The sequence below is a fragment of the Fundulus heteroclitus genome, chromosome 13 (assembly GCF_011125445.2).
Source record: "Fundulus heteroclitus isolate FHET01 chromosome 13, MU-UCD_Fhet_4.1, whole genome shotgun sequence".
NCBI classification, from domain to species: domain Eukaryota; kingdom Metazoa; phylum Chordata; class Actinopteri; order Cyprinodontiformes; family Fundulidae; genus Fundulus; species Fundulus heteroclitus.
This window is the reverse complement of record NC_046373.1, coordinates 11,419,617-11,436,544: the sequence shown is the minus strand read 5'-3', so window position 1 is coordinate 11,436,544 and position 16,928 is coordinate 11,419,617. Positions and strand designations below refer to the sequence as shown.

Sequence of the window (16,928 nt, the reverse complement as noted above, 5' to 3'; positions counted from 1 at the left end):
AGCAACAGTTAGCGCACAGCTTCAGCTAGAAATTAGACCAGACCTGAAATCTGGGTTCACTGGTGGACTCAGACCTGAATCTCCAAAAGCATCTAAAGACAATTACAAAGTTGGCTATCACCTGAGGAATATTTCCAGGATTAAAGGACTAATGTCTCTGCAGGATCTGGAAAAACGAATCAATGTATTTATCTTTAGTAGAATTAACTGCAACGGTGTTTTCACAGGTCTGCCAAAAAAAGTTGATCAGACAGCTGTAGCTGATCCAAAACGCTGCTGCCCACAGATTGTCAGATACAGGTCTTTGACTGAGGTGTTCTAATGCACAAATAAGCTATCATCAAAACCTTTCCATCATAGCTCTGGCTGTAGTGCACGTTTAGGGTCGTCGTGGTCTTCCAAGATTACGGTGCATTTAGTTCCGCTCAGTTTCCTTTCTATGCTGAAGCATGACGACAGCATGATGCCACCACTGTTTCACAGTAGTAGATGCCATGTTCAAGGTGATGTGCAGCTTTAATAGTCCCCCTCCCCTCCCCTCCCCACACACACACACACACACACATTCTGAAAATAGGCCAAACACATTTGTCTCATCTGACCCTACATTGTTTTTGACGTGCAAACTGACTTATGGCTTTTAACTGCAACATCCTCCTGGCCAGATTTGTGGCATGCATGACTAATAATTGGCCTGACCAGATTTTCTCCCATCTAAGATGTAGATCTCTTGCCTGTCACTTTAGGTGGACCCCCCCCCCCCTTTTTTCATCGTAGGTGTAAAGCTGTGCATGCCCCTTCCATTTTCTAATGATGTCCGAGCAAATTTTCTGGCAATTCTTTGCAGGTATGAAGTAGAGAGACTGAATCCCAAGCTCATTGCTACATCTTGAAACATGCAATAATGACAGAAAAAGGGAATCTGTTACAAGTTATTTTTTTATTGGCATTTTTTAATAAATACAAACCGTTATGTCATTTTAATGCTATTTTTTTCCCCTACAGCAATAGATGGTTTGTTGCATTGCATCTTTACAAAGCTGCGGTTATATCGTTTTGCAAAGTAATATGTTGCTGTAGTGCAAAGTAGAATACAGGAAATTGTATCGGGTAAGTTCTATGGCTATCCTCATGTTAACATGTGGACCCCTCCGTCTGCACTCACCCAACAAAAAAAACCCACGTAGGAGCGTCACATCTCAAAAAGAGAACAATTTCATGGCACTTCTTTTTGTTCCTTTGTGCTTGATTGCATAGACATCAGCATACATATCGGTTGGGGGAGAGGGGGCTGAAATAAGTAAAGCATATAATGCAAAAGCATGGGTGAATTTGCATTTTAATTCATTATAAAGCAAATTCTTAGTGAAATGTTCTCAGAAAAGTCGCTCAGTCTTAAGTTGTGATTCACGCGCAAACCGAAAGTTTGCCAGAAAACCTTAAGGGGGTTTAGAAAAAAAAATAAAAAATAAAACCCAACACCTCAGAGATAAAACACCCGCTGAAGAAAAATCAGAATTATTTACAGTATATTCTGAAACTTTCTCCCTTAAATTTGTGAAGCTACAGATACGAGCCCTTTATGATTCATCCATCCGAGTGCCTCCTCACTCTCCCCTCACGACTACAAGTCTACTGCTATGCACAAACGACACCACGTGGAAGGAAAGTAAGACTAAAAAGGGTCAGACAATTGCAGTGAGAACAGGACATGTACAGTGGGGTACATTCGAGAAAGCTGTGTTAAAATGGGGTAAAAGTACAGGAAAAAAAAAAAAAAAAAAAAAACAGAAGGAATGCTGGATTTTAATTCTGCTTTAAATGCATGAGACAGTTTACAAGATGGAGTACTTTTAGCCACAGCTTTCTCTGTTTCAGTGTCCCCGAATGCTGCGTTGCCTCCATTTGCTCCCCTAAAGAGTGCAGATGTGTGTGTGTGCATGCGAGTCCCTGAATGACAAACAGTTGACCATAACCTTCTACTCTAAAGTTGTTTTTTTTAATTTAGGCATCTCTGCTGCAGTGGAAGTTCTGCAGGGAAGAGTCCTTTGTGCGTTTTTTTTTTTTTTTTGTTTATGTTTAAACATCTGGCTAAGCAATCTTAGTGTCCCTCTCTGCTTTAAGTGTGTAGGAATACATTTGTCTGCGTGTGGGTGTATAATTAAGAGGCAGCGCAGCACAACAAGATGGGACCTTGAGAGGTTCGTGTTGTCTGCAGCGGCAGGCGAAGGGCGGGGTGGGGGGGGATCACTTTAGCAAGAGACTTCGGTGGACTTGGGCACAGACTGGTCCGCGTTGCTGTTGGCCGTGCCGTCCGCGCGGCTGTGCTCGTTCGTGTGGCTGCGACTGCGGCTCCCCTCGTTGGTGTGCGAGCGCGAGCGGTTCCCGTCGTGGGTGTGGGAGCGCGAGCGGTTGCCGTCAGAGGTGATGCTGGAGCCGGAGGCAGTGCGGGAGCGGGCCAGGCGGGTCATGCTGGCGGCTGGCACTGAGGAAGGAGGAGTTGGTCAGTACATGGGAGTCGACCATGGCGGTTTTTTGCAACTTAAAAAAGTCATTCGAACTAAAGAAGTAATTGCATAAATTGCATTTATGGTTTTTCTAGTGTTTGATAGCGTAATCATCTCTCTTGCTGTAGTCCGATTTACTTACAAGTCTGAACACTAAGAATTTGGGAAAGCTGTGTCAAAGTAGAAAGGAAAAAAAAGGAGCGACTGCTGGATGGTAATTCTGCTTTTTGTCATGAATAATGTAATGAAGTCAAGCCTTTTCAGATTTCTCTAGGTCAGTTTGAAGCAGAGCTATACATAAAGTAGTTGAGCTATACACTAAAGTTATTTTTTTTTTATTAAAAAATAATAATTTTTAGGACTAGGTTTACCCAATTGGCTTTGCAAACTGTTTAGAAAGAATGAGTGCACCTGTTGGCAAAAAACTTCATCTGACCACAAGGTGGTAGAAACGCCTTAAACAAGGTAAGCTTTCACAACTACATCCAGTCTTGTCACCCAAAAAGTGTCGATTACTTACTGTATCCCATTCCCTGAATGAAGTACTTGAAAGCCTCCGTCAGCTTTCCAGGCTGCAGGGAGGAGCACAAACACAGGTAATCAGGGTCCGTGTCATAAATAATCGCTCGGTATTACGTGACATCAACACACTCCTCTCCATGCAGCAGCTTACTGAGATATGACAGCTGCCACAAGCAGGTGCGGCTCAGGGTGCAGGATTAAAACCTGACAACTGCGGTCCATCTCTGCTGCGTCTTAATGCTCTTATGTGCCACCTTCTTACTCTACCATCCACCCCCCCCCCCCCCCACACACACACACTGTTCTGCACTCCTTATCCAGCTACATCCTGCTTGCCCTGCAAACACTATGTCCATCTGGAAAAATAAGACAGGAGAACACACCTGGTCGACCTGGGGCATGCCTCCGCAGTCAGCCATCTAGGAGAGGAAACAGAAAAAAAAAAACGGAATCAACCATTGCTTGCCAGAGTAAATCCCACCAAAACCTGACCCGTTTCGCCCCCCTTGCGCTACTTTCGAGTCTCCACGGTGAGCTTATTTTTCAGTTCAGTGGCCATTTAAATTTTGGTGCGACCGACAAAAAATAAAATAAAAAGGTTGCCAACGGCGGGCAAAAGTAGGCCAGCTGATGGCGATTGCGCAGGCAAAAACCGCGTATGCACAGACATGCTCAGCTGTGGCGGCTCGGGTTAATATGTCACCAAGTAAGTGCTGACCCGCTGGAAACTTATCAGCTAAAGCGTTTCCACCAAGGCTATTATAATCTTAACGAGAATACGGGACAGCGAGGTCCGAACTGGGGGCACGGGGTGGAACAAAGGGTACGGGACAGGAGTCTCACCTTCAGGAGGGTGGTTTTTGTTGGGTCCAGTTTTGTGTTGCACTCCACCTGCAAGAACAGACAAGTCCAATTTTAAGAAAAAAATAAAAATAAAGACACCCTAGGCATTATGACCATCACGCTAAAGAGACAGTGGGTTTTAGCACTTGTACAAATAAAGACCTCAATAAACTGTTACGGGATTTGAGAGAATTCCTAAGATACAAATAAAGCCAGCTACACAAATCTCTTGACTTTAGGAGATTAAATCTAATCTGAGTCACTTGATTCCTAGAGCCCTTTTTCTTGTGCTCGGGTCAAGTTTAAATGCTGCCATAACCCACGTAAGCTGGCATTTCTTCTTCCATCAACCAGAAGACTGGAGTGGATGGAAAGCAAGTTCAGGACCGTCATCTGCATTACCGGTGTGTGAAGAGCCTGAACTCACCACGGCATCCACAGCAGGAGAGCTGTCGCCGACCACCAGCAGAGAAGGACACCTAGAGGAAGCAGATGCGTTTAGTCGATCAGTTTGGCAAACGATCGCGCTCTTCAACACACGTAAGGGGGGGGGGGCTGCCTGTACTTACTTGAGAGTTCTGGCATTGATTCCAGGGACGGGCCTCTCAATATCCAGATCCCTCCGGCTGAAGCGAGAGAAAAGAATTAAAAATTGGCATCATGACTCCTTAGAAACGCTTGTAGTCTTATTCTGTCGCCATTACCTCTCATAGGCCTTGACGAAGAGGTGAAGGTTGAACTGATTCATGTTGTTCATGATGTAGTGGCGGTATCTAGCGATCAGGTCATGGTTGTGGTGGATTTCCTCCTACAGAAGGGAAAGGATCACACATTTTACACTCAAGAGTCCACGTTGACGGCGGTTTTAAAAGACCGAAGGATGTAGAAACGTGAAACGTACCTTCCCGAAGAGGTGACTGATAATCATGTCCGGCTCAGCGTGGGTCCAGCCACTGATCTAAATTTGGATATAAAGAGCATTGTAAATAGCAAACCAAGTGAAAAAATAAAAATAAAGAGCTTCCATTCATAGATATGCGATGAGATTTTATCATTTTGATGAGGAAACACTACGGTTTCTCATCAAAATAAGGGCCGTCTAGTTCGATGCAACCTTCTCTTCTGAAGAACCCTCAAGTTATAAATTAGGATCCCAGGATGTAAAGGCGAGTGTTTTAAATTTGACACCCTGCATTATTGGTGGAGACCCTTACACTGAAATACGACAGGAAGTATTTCTCAAGTTGTCCTGTTGCGTTAAAGGCCCTCTGACAACACTCAGTTACACTGACATGCAAGGAGCCAAAAATCAATTATTTCAGGTATAATTCTAGACTGAATGGAGATTTAAACATGGTTCAAAACATTGTTTTGAACCAAAATAGATTTCCTATATGTTAAAAGCACAAAAGTGTATTTTCAATGTTCTTTTAGTGTTGGGACTTTCTTCGACCCAGATAATTGTTAAACTGGTGCTGCATGGACTAGTAAGACGGCAATTGGAGTACTCTACACCGATTACAGATTCTGAACATAGCTTGTGATTTGTGAAAATGATGTTTAATTTATGCAAAGGTTAACACCTCAAACAATTTTATATTGTGCATCATATTTTTTTGGCATTCTTGAAAACGTTACCTTGTGGGCAGCCCAGTCCATCCACCCTTCAGCACATGGGTTGATGTTGATGAGCATAACGCCTTCCATCATGTTTGGAAAGTCCAGCTAAAGAGAAAAGACACAGTTAAAAAGTGAAAGTGAGTGATTCCATCTATATTTTGTCTTTTTTTGGAGGGGGGGGGGGGTTAAATGCAATCTATGGTGCTGCTTAAATTCAGTGAAGATCCATTTCAACCCTTCAATTTTAGAAATGTCAGCCTTGCATGTGTGGTAAATTAACCTATGCCATAATCTGAGATATTCTCTACAGTAAGGCGCCTCAACAGGAGACTTCCCATTGAGCAAAGTGGTAGCCTTGAGCTGATTGAGTGCATTCCTCAGGCTTTTGTAGCTCAGAGGGCTTAGGCAATAAGCGGCCTTTAGAGACCAAAATAAGCAACAAAAGAAAAAAAAAAAAAAAAAAAGAAACAAAGTTTTAATCCTGGATTAATTAAAATCAGAATTATGATGTGTGAACGGGAGTGCAAGGTGTGAATTTACAGCAAATCGAGTCAGCACGTAGGCGCCGGCCCCGATGCCCATCCCAATGACGCTCTTCAGGCTGCGGTGCACAAAGATACGGGGATACTGTTAGAACAACGGGTTAGAGGCTTCCTGAAGTGCAACAGTGAGCGGTGCGTTGGGAAACTGAAGCTCCACTTACCCAAAATGCTTCAGCACCAAAGGAAGGCTCTCAGCCAGCTGGTCCATGGACGGGTACTCATACCTTGAAAGCAGAACATAGTTAAAACCTTTAAAAATGTCTATAGTTATGCTTATCACCATAATATTGCACCTTATCAGAATGGACCCACTATCAGGGTTTTAGTTTTATGCCAAGGCAGCATTACCAAGAGCCAAAGTACCAACTTCAAAGCAAGAGATTACAGTGATAAAGCCCTGCCCCAGCGACACTCGTTAAATCTGGTTGTCCCAAGAACATCCGCAGGAATCTAGCCATCTACCTGTGCCCAGTCAAAGGTCACAGACCGCCTGGCCCAGGTAAAGCGCAGAGAGTGTCGACTCACCCAGTGGAAAAGGTGTTGGCTCCTTCATGTTGGCCCAGGGCGTCGACGTGGCACACGGCAAAGTGCTGCATTATTTCTGCCATGTCCTCATGGTCGAAGAGCGGGTCCCAGCAGGTTTTGTCTGGAGGCAAAAAAGGCAAATTAGGAGGGGGGGGTTGGAACAGGTGTCTTGAAGAAATATAGCACGGTGTAGACGGTTACACAATCAGCAACGACGAAAAGTTCAGATTCTTTAAAGCGACGGACTAGAAATGAATACAAGCTTATTAGGCCCGTTATCGAGGCACACCAAGGTTTTCAACGGTTACGGTTTCAGAAGTGCCTAAAAAGTTTTTTAATCACACCATTCCTAAGGTTTAAACTGATTTTTGTGAGCCATCAGCGAGAAATGAACAGTTTTCTCTGCCTTTCTGAAGCACAAAGTAATGCCACACTCCTCTCACGCTCGTTGCTTCACACTACAGGCAACTCCTCAACGGTACCCTTTCTTACAACACGTGGTTTTTGAGAGTTTCAGGTTAAATTTGAATCCCACTAAGAGTTAGCATTTAACTTTAAAAGCTACATGAATTACTTAAAGAAAAAAATAAATAATGTAATTTCCTTAACTTGTTAATTCTGGTAACTTGAGTTAAAAATAACTTGGGTAGCTTTGCATGCAAGCTATCCAACTTGAGCATCTTTAAAAAAAAAAAAAAAATGTTAATTGCAACCTACGATGAAGAATTCTGCACATATTTAAGACAGATATCGGTTTAAATGTGGATTTGGAAAACCAACAGCCCCATGTTAGTCAAGAGTGCAGATGCCAACCAACTATTCAGGTAATATCAGCTTGTTTAGACTCTCAGTATTACTCGTAAAAAGCAGAACAGAAAGTTGGATAATTTGCATGAGTACAGATAGTCTATTTTTAGCAATATAAAAAAAGTAAATATTTACTTTATTTTTGCTTAAATATTTAATGCCAATATCATGAAACCTTGGTGTTCTTTTACTCAAGGTCATCATACCGTGAGAATCCGATACTGGCCCGCCCATGACTACCATGCCTAGATAATCTGATCACACGTGGCGCAGTCGTTAAAAACCCCGCAGGCTTGAGGGACAACAGATGTTTCACTCAGACGCAGCTGAAGAAGACGCAGGGCTTACGGTTCAGGCCAATGTCATGGAAGGTAAGGATGACCGGTCTGTCCCCTTTGGGAGCTCCCTTCATGGTGCAATGGAGTCTTCCGTGAGGAGTCTCAACATCGTGCTCCTATAAATAAAAAAAAAGATTAAAAAAATTATATATTGTGATAAATTGTGATAAGAAGTTCCTAAAAGTGGCTTTGAAAGCAAGGTGTACAGAAAAGCAAATGTTTCTAGAGATCCAACGCTGGCATCGGCTACGACGACCACCCGGCTTTAAAGTTTTCCCGCTTGTTAAAATTAAGGGTATCCATTCTTCCCAGCAAACACTCAGATGTGTAGAACTACAAGAACTTGGTGATCCAAGACCCTCCACTGGCAACCTTTGAAAGCCCAATCTAAAAAAGAAAAATTTATATATCTTTACTTACGCTGACTTCAATCTCAGCAACGATCATTTCAACGTCGGAGTCCTCCAGAACCATGTTTGCAGGACAAGCTCAAGCAACGCTCGCGTTTGGAAAACCGCAAATCACGTTGGCTCCTTCCCGAGCTACAGATCTCCACACCGATTAAGCCTCTAAAAAAGTTGCTCAGCCCCGTGCCATGAGCTGCCTTTTATACCCTCACTGCTTAACGGTCGGCCTTAAGCTCCCCGGCCTCCCAGGGTGCCTTGCAGGCTGGTCAAAACAAGCTAATTCTAGATGAAGACATCCCTAAATTGGATCAGCCCCTGCCGTGCTGAAAGGGGCATCCGTCAGAGACCGGAACATGAGTAAGGATGCGTGTATGATCAGAAGGGAAAAAATTAGGGATAAATGAGGGCAAGGCTGCTGCCATTATTCAGCAAAACAATGTAGTCTTAGAAATCAAGAAAAAAGTGACCATTAGCTACAGAACTAAAGTAAGAGGAGAAAACTGTCTTAATGTAAAAGCCAAAAAAGTGATATATATTTAAAAAAAAGCCCATATAAACTGATGCGTACCCTACTGTTATAATTCCTTTTTAACAATGATGCATCTATAAAAAAAAGGGATCAAGACTTTCTGCATCTAAAAAAAAAAAAAAAAAAACATCCACAATAATTGATATACTGGAAAATTCTAATGTGAATGGAAAAATAAATTGTACAAAAGGAACTTTATAGATCCGTTTTGTTTTGGTTTTTTTAAACTAAATTGCATGTTCCATAGGAGGAATTTCCAAAAGACAAGTACATCCCAGTCACAGGACGTGACAGACAACAATCCTCCCGTCTTGTTCCTCCCGCCCCTTTCTGCAGGGCTGGCTCGGGCACGTAGGCGACAAAGGCGGGATAATCCCACTGCATGTCAGGGTGTGTTAACTGCACACCTGTAAATTCACATGCACACCCAGACATATCTATTAAATCAAAAAGGCAGTAAGATAAAAACTGCACGACAGCGATTTGTGCGAATGCATGTGACGTTGATAGCAGAGCCAAACAGCAGGATGCCGTCCCCCCCTCGCTAATCCTATAGGTCACCAATTATCGCAAGCAGGACACCACAGATGTATGTCCTAGATACTTTAAGTGATCCAACCAACTAGAACCAAGTCAGAGGAATTCAATGTGAAAGAATTTCTTCCCTCAAAAAAAAAAAAAAGGGGGGGGGGGGGTTTCCTCACACTGACCCCTGAGACCCTTAAACATGGGAGTGGCCTAAGTGGATGGCTGGAGAATGTTGTGACTCAGCATTAAGCTAAAGGGAAAAGGACTGAAGGTGATCTTGTTTCAGATTTAAAAGGAAGAAAAAAAAAAAAAAAGAAAAAAAAACTTGCATGAGCAGCATTCCTTCGTCGCTTAATAACTGCAGGGAGCCGTTATGTCTCATTAAATCAACCCTCAGAGCCGACTGACGGCACAAGCTGTTACAGTTATCTGAACTTTTCTCTTCTCACAAATTTCAAGACAGTGCCTTGTAAAAAGTTCCCAACCCCTGAACCTTTTCATTTTGAGTCACATTACAGATTAATAGCTCGATTATCTTTATCAGGACTTTTGTGCGATAGAACAGGAAAAACGGACGCGTGGATTTCAATTGTTTTTTGTCTTTTTTTTAAATAAGAAAAGATCATTGTGTGTGTGTCTGGTCTTTAACTGGGCCATTTTGATATGTGAATATGCTTTGATTTAAACCATTCAAACAATCCAAAAAAATTTTTGTCTACGACTGTCGGCTACTTGGCTCCAAAAATGTTCCCATCAACTGCGACCAGCTTTCCTGTCCCCTGCTGTAGAACGCCATCATGCTGTCAGCACCAGACCGTAGTCATGGTGCGTTCGGGGTGAAGCGCAGGGTTTGGTTTCCACCACATGGGCCACAACAAAAGGCCAGTCTGTGTTTCATTTGTCATCAACGCCTTCTTAAAAATGTTCGCCGTCTTCCCCTGCGAGGCTTTTGCTAAATGGTAGATCTGACTTTTTATGGGATTTCTTTACACAATTGTACAGTAAATAAAATGCACACTGCATGAACTCTGCCTAATAAGCACTGGATTTCATTTAGGGTGATTGGAGTAAGACTGGCCTTAGTATAAATGAGCACAACAGTTTGCCAGGTTTATATTTGAAAGAAAAAATTATGTATTTAAAGCCACAGGCAATATTCCCCTCCTCTTTAAGATGAGTTTTGTTGTTTAGCTATATACAATTCAGTAAAATCCATAGAATCTTGCGGCTGTGATGTGAAAAGGTTCAAGGGATGTGAATACTTTTGCAAGCGTCCAGAATAAATTTTTGATTTTAGGCAACTTTGTTCTTTTCAAATGGCTTAAAATAACGGCAACGGGACTGAAGACCAAACTCTGCACATACAACCGGAATTTAAGTATTTGTTTTTAAATCAGAAAGAAATCTAACTTTAGAAGCTCTAACCTATAAGCTCTAACCTTTGACACCACAGGACAGGTGCCCACAAGTGCATGCCTGCACGTCTGGGCCCTTTTATTACAAAAAAAAAAAAAAAAAGCTTCCTCTTTTCACCTACCAGACTGAACAAGTCTATTAGATTTATCTCAATTAATTGCATCTCCAAACAAAACTATGCAGAAGTTCTGACGAGACCTCACGACTGCTATTCTGGTCCAGTGGCCTGGAATTATAACCCTTCGTGACAGCCACTAGATGGTATAAGAAAAAGGCGAGTAATAAAGTGTAACCTAAACATGTAAAGTGTAACCTAAACATGTAAAGTGTAACCTAAACATGTAAAGTGTAACCTAAACATGCAAACAACCGGTGCTCAACTAAAGCTTCAGCCGGTGGGAGCAATAATGCCATAAATCAGTGTTTGTGAAGCCATACCTTGACAACAAGCTGCTGCACAGCCTCTCTCAGGCCCTGCAAGGAGAGAACAGAGTAATGAAAGCGCACGCTTAATGCAATACATGATCAAGTAGAGTATTGCAAGGGCCTAACCCGGTGCACTGAATGCAGTTGGGACTTTTAATGTGAATAATGACAGAAAAAAGGCTATTCTCATAATAAAAAGATAACATGAGGTTAGCTTTGCAATTTAAAAAACACACTAAATCAATTTAACTGACTCAAAAGCACAAATTAATCCTATATTGTGTAAGCAGCCAAAGAAATAATTGTCTTAGTTTTAAATGAAAATTGTATTTTTTTAATTTTATTTTTTTAAATGCTACGTTGATGATGGCAGTTGAAATTAAAAAACATTGCTTTAACATTTTTCTATCACCACAATTATGGAGAAAATACAGATACATCTAAGTGATGATTGTTGCAAAAAACAAAACGATTTAATAGCTTTACAAATACTGCATGTCAGTAGTCCCTTTTTTTTTGCAGCATTGCAAACATTGATAATGATTCACTATTTGTGATTTAACGAATAGCGGAACCCTAAATAAGATGACGGTGCACATCTTTGGTATAAAAGTTTGAGCCATGAAACGGGTTTATCTGGGTGATCGTACCAGGAGAATCTCACACAGGCCCGTGCGGAGATACAACTTTTCAAATGTGCATTCACAGACATTTACTGGCTTTCAGCATACATACCGGTAGTTCTCTGTCAACCAACAGGGGTCTGGACTCAACAACTTGGATCTCATCCATTTCAGAAAGCTGCAAAGCCTGAGGAGTCAGGGAGAAGAGAATAATCAGACAAGTTTCTCTTCACTTCAAGGTTTTCCGAGGCCAAAAAGTTCATGAGAAAGCACAGCTCTGGAACGGATAATACATATATCTGGTGAAATTTCCTGTCATTTTGAACTTCCACAATAAGTCACTCTTTTATCTGCCAATTTGATACTTTAAGATCAGGTTTTTTTATTTTTGTTGTGTTCTTTTTTTGTGCTGCCATTCACAGCCTCACGTGGGAATTCATACAAAAAAAAAAAAAGACACCCTGTAAATACTTGCAGTTGTGACCTGCACCAACATGTGGATCATGTAGACTGTAGAGGGCCACACCTAAGAGCAGCCCACACCACAAACACAGGCTGACTGACTATAAAGCCTGGCTGATAAGGCGCTCAGGCAACTGGCAGACAAAAGGAAATCTAGTTGAAAGGGGAAGAGGTAACGTGATCTCAGCGACCCCTCCACACCCCAACCCCCACCTCCAAACATGCTTGAGGCCAACCCATATTGAACGCAAGCAGATCGTCGGAAGAACTTGTGGCTGAGTTTGATATTACTTTTAAGAGGGGGTGCATTTCACAAGACAACACAAAAAAAAAAAAAAAGTGTTTATCTGGAGTATTTCAAATATGAAAAAAAAAAAAGAAGACTAAAAAAGGAAGGAAGAAGAGAAGTCGAGCTATGTGGATCACGCCGCTTTGTTGGAGCAGAGAACATGCAGGCTGCGACTCTGCATGCAAATCAAATTAGCCATTTAAAGAGGACTCTTTGTCCAGCGCTCCGCTCACTCCTGAGAGCCAGAGAGAAGTTGGCCCTCTTTTCTCTACAGCTGAAGGGAGGCAGGACCGACTGACCAGGACGCATCAACATCCACAGGAAGCAACCGACACCCTGGTTCCCAGCACAACCCGTGCTCCATGTTTCAACATTCAGAAAGTTAGCCAAGCTCCAAAAAACTACCAGGAACTCATCAAAGCAGCTGTGTCATTTACAGATACTGCCGTCTGACAGAAAACGCCCTCAAAGCACATGTCTGCATGTGTATACACACACACACACACACACACACACACACACACACACACGGGAGTGTTTGCTGCTCCTACCGCGAAAAAAAAAAAAAAAAAAAGTACTGCGCCAAAGCCAGATGTATCGAACAACAGGTTCATTTGTCTGCAGCTCTCCTAAAAACGGGACCACCGCTGCACTGCAGGAGCTTTGTTCAAGAGGGCAAGAGATCGGCCCCCGCCAAGATTCCTCAGTCATGTGAGAAAGAAAAGCCACAGCGAAAGAAACGACAACTGTTCAGGGCCTCCTTTCTGAGTGATGAGGTATTAGAGGAACAACTAAATTAAACAAGAACTACCATCTAAACTGAAACCTATTAGCTAAGACCGGGGCCACGTTCCCTCCTTCCACCACCTGTTGACCTCCTAGCTTTGCTCAGCGCATATTTCACCTGGCCAAGATAACGAGCAGTCGGTTCAGAGAAGCAACAAATGGATAATGACTTGGACTGATGGGTGATCAACAGGCCAACTACTGAAAAATTAATTCATTAAAACTAACGTATTAAAAAACATGGTGGCAGGGTATGTAAACATGAGACATTCATATTTCAGCCACGCCACTAGCATTCATCAGCCATCAGATGAGACGTCAGCATCTTATTAGCCACGTTTACGTGGATAAAAGTAATCGGAATAAAAGGGTCGATTGGTATAAAAATGGGTCGTGTCAACAGGCCAATCAGGATATTATGATCGGATTAAACTCTGACTGACATTGTATTCTGAATAAGAGGGGTGGTTTATGTCGATTGATAAATCAATGTGTACATAAACACTTGTCAGGCTCAAGTTGTTCCGAATGAGGCACACTGATCTGAGTGCGCATGTGCAGCCAGCGTAAACGTGACGCATTTCTGCATTGGTGATTGCCGGAAATACGTCAGGAAGCAGAACTGTCGGGGCTAGGGATGGTACTGAATTTGGTACTTTTATAGGCACCGACCGAATCCCGTCGGTACTTCACATAAAATCAAGCGGTACCATATTTCGGTACCTAAACGCATCACCATGACACTCAGGGAATGGAAGAGTGGGCGATTTTGACGCAATGACGTCAGTTGCCGCTGGTCCAGTAAACAAAGCAAGCATGGCAATTCAGTACCAAATATATCCCAAATCTCAATCCACTTTGTTCCTTTTGTCATCTTGAAATGAAACCTTTCCTGGGAACGCACTGAGCGTTTTGGTGTGACCTTAATATTTTCATGAATTTCACCTACATGCTTGCAAATTCGCAAAACAAAAGTCTAACCTCACTGTTTTCAGGATCTGAGCTGTTTATTTATTGGTTTCTTTAAAACATTGCACTAATTCTTGCTATGTTTTTCCTTATGAAAAACCTTGTGAAAAAAAAAAAAAAAAGGTACCCATCCCTAGTCAGGGCTCCCAATAAACTTTTCTATTCGAAAAAAATAAAGAGAGCTCAAAATTATCGCTTACTCAGTAACTTTTCAACCGTAATTAAAACATCATGCAAGTTCATCCTGGGCGCTCGGAAGACAAACAAAACTTGTACAATACTACTTTGTTTACCATTTCTTGTCGTTCAGCAAAGACAAAGTCCTTCTATGGGGGTTTTTGGGGTGATTTGATAATGCATGTCAGAGTGATTCTATTCTGAATAAAGCCAGGTGCATAAACACACACATGATGATCAGATTACTTGATTGTTTGCACATATAAACGGTACAATCCGATTATTTAATCCAAATATGTTTTAATCCGATCGTGAAATTTTGTGCGTGCAAATTTAGCTAGCCCCTCATCCTTGGCAATGGCAACATATGAGGCGTTTTTGGGAAACTTGTCTGCAGTTTTACATAAGCGCTATGAATACAAAACTTCGTCTTTTTCGCCAGCAATAACATCCCATTGTTGATCACTTGACTTGTGTGATGCAAAAAAAAAAGTCCAATCAATGTATCTCTAATATTTTACATGGCCATAAAAAAAATTGAAAATTAAAAAGAAAACCGGAAATTGGTACTGGCCAAGAAAGTCCTGACTGGCACAAGTCATATTTTAAAAACTGAACTTTAGGAGAAGAAGAATATTTCAGTGAAACGGCCCCGGTCTGGCTGAAGTAAAAGTGACTTATGCAATTCTGAGCAGGAAACAGTGGGAGGCGTTTGGGGTGAGCTCAAACGTTGTGCTGGGGGTGGAAGACACGCCACAGACTTTCGCAACTTTTCACAACGGGCATAGTTATCAGGAATTTGTTTTATGTGAACCCTTAAAAGTGGGAATTTCTTACAAGAAAAATGTTCCTTCACAGATTTAAACCATGACCCAAGTTTGAAACCAATTCAGGCTCAAATCCTTTATCTGCAAGACAAACGTGTACTGAGAAAATTAGGAAAAAGTGACACCAAGTTTTAGAGCGAGGCAAAAATCAAAGGCTAGTGAAAGGCTTTCATACTGTTTGCCATCCACAAACCCATCTGCAGAGACAATGATTGCTTCTCTAATCTTTGGGAACTCCCTTAATCTGTCAAATCCCAGGTTCTGAAATACCAGCACGGGCGGCGGCAGCAGGGCCTGTCAGATTAATCTGTTCAAGACCTACATTTCAGACAATAAAACAAAAACATTTAGGACTTTAGCGTTATTATCGATAGGGTCACTTAAGGGTTGACCGGGCCTGGAAAAATAACCAGACAGGATGGGAAAACATGACAGCAACAGCTGGTGTGTTTTTTTTTTTTTTTTTGTAGTGGTGGTGGTGGGGGGGGTTGTTCTCATGATTTACCACAACTCAGACCTTCTGAGATCAGTCACATAATCTCTCTCACACACACACACGAGAAGAGACTGGATTAAGCTTCATGTCAACATCTGAAGTGGCTGGGAATCTAAACAATGCGACGTGGAATGCGTCAGAACTCAGCTTATTCATCAATTTTCCATGCATTTTGTTTTTAAATATTATTATTTTAGAACAGTGATCCCACTCCAGTTCCTCCCCTTTTCTATGAACCCCGAAGGAAAGAAGGGGGGTGAGTGAGGCCATGCTTCTTGGTCCTAATATTTCAAAACCTTCAAGTATACTCTGGGTGGGCGCATGCCTCCAGTGACACGTGTGAAACGGGCCTATCCGCTTTAGCCGATTCTGCAACAAACTAACGTGCATTTCATTACTCGTTGCCTGCAGAAAAAGAAATAAATACATATATAGTTTATTTGCCCCCTAAATAATGCATGCACAGACATGCATTGCGCGTGCAATTTACAAAACAAACACGAATAAAGCAGGGGAGGGAAAAAAAAGCAAACAACACATCTTTGTATATGCCCTAAAAATAACACGTTTACTTTTACGCGCAGACTATAGTAATCCCAATGTGCGCAGACATGCTGCGAGCCCACCCCGAGACAGGAGAAAAGGCGCCCAGGTCCCAAGAGTTCAAATCTACTCGGTTTCACCAACCTACCTGTTGCTTCAACTTCTGATTGTCCCGAGTCAAACACCCAGCAAAAAAAAGTCCACAAAAACTCTTCTTTTTTTTTTTTTTTTTTAAACGGAGCAAAGCAGTTTTCTCTGTTGCGCTGCAGAAGATCCGCTTTTGTTTACAACGATCGGCGCGTGCAAGCCGGATGTGAAGGGGGGGAATTTTATACAGCCTGGTGGTGGGATGGGGGTGGGGTGGGGAGCGTGCAGCCCTGCCCACTTTCTCGCACGTCTGCGTGTTTATTGGGCAACAGCAGCAGCAGCAGCAGCAGAGGTTTGCATGAAAAAGAAGCTGGACTCTGAATGTTGGGAATCTGATGCGTAATTTAAAGTGCGCTAGTCACACTTGGTTGGATCGCCAAGTGTGAGGAGTTTACACTTTTGAATAGTTCTCTCTTTAAAATATCACACCTCTAGCATTCCAGTCCCTTGCAGCCTAAATTTAACCCCAACCCAACTCCCAAGAAGTGCATTCCTCAGCAGCTGACTACTGTAAAAAAAATGTGCTTCAGACACTGGCTCCATGAGGCCGACTGTAAGGGATGCAGCCAGGACGGCAACCTTGGTTTGAGGCCAAGGCA

General features: G+C 42.3%; 1 protein-coding gene across 2 annotated transcripts; it reads right to left on the bottom strand.

Moving 5' to 3' along the window:
• Positions 1–2,055: 2,055 nt before the first annotated feature.
• ndrg1a (N-myc downstream regulated 1a) lies at positions 2,056–16,500 on the bottom strand. 2 transcript variants are annotated; one of them, XM_012878897.3, is made up of 16 exons: positions 16,331–16,500; positions 11,746–11,820; positions 11,023–11,058; positions 7,715–7,820; positions 6,560–6,680; positions 6,196–6,258; positions 6,033–6,093; positions 5,511–5,597; positions 4,774–4,830; positions 4,577–4,680; positions 4,442–4,498; positions 4,300–4,351; positions 3,873–3,920; positions 3,413–3,448; positions 3,028–3,079; positions 2,056–2,485 (listed from the first exon to the last, which is right to left on the bottom strand). In XM_012878897.3, the coding sequence occupies exons 2-16, from the start codon at positions 11,800–11,802 to the stop codon at positions 2,253–2,255; spliced, it is 1,170 nt and encodes a 389-aa protein (XP_012734351.2). In that variant the 5' UTR covers positions 11,803–11,820; positions 16,331–16,500; the 3' UTR covers positions 2,056–2,252. The 2 variants fall into 2 exon arrangements, with proteins under 2 accessions (XP_012734351.2, XP_036000948.1); XM_036145055.1 differs by lacking the exons at positions 11,023–11,058; positions 11,746–11,820; positions 16,331–16,500 and adding an exon at positions 8,125–8,550.
• Between the last annotated feature and the right edge of the window lie 428 nt (positions 16,501–16,928).

Coding starts and splice junctions, on each gene's coding strand:
- ndrg1a (XM_012878897.3), bottom strand. CDS start 11,802: ATGGATGAGATCCAAGTTGTTGAGTCCAGACCCCTGTTGGTTGACAGA. Junction 6,681..7,714: donor CCATGACATTGGCCTGAACC/GTAAGCCCTGCG, acceptor TTTTGCCTCCAG/ACAAAACCTGCTGGGACCCG. Junction 4,831..5,510: donor TGGACTGGGCTGCCCACAAG/GTAACGTTTTCA, acceptor ATCCAAATTTAG/ATCAGTGGCTGGACCCACGC.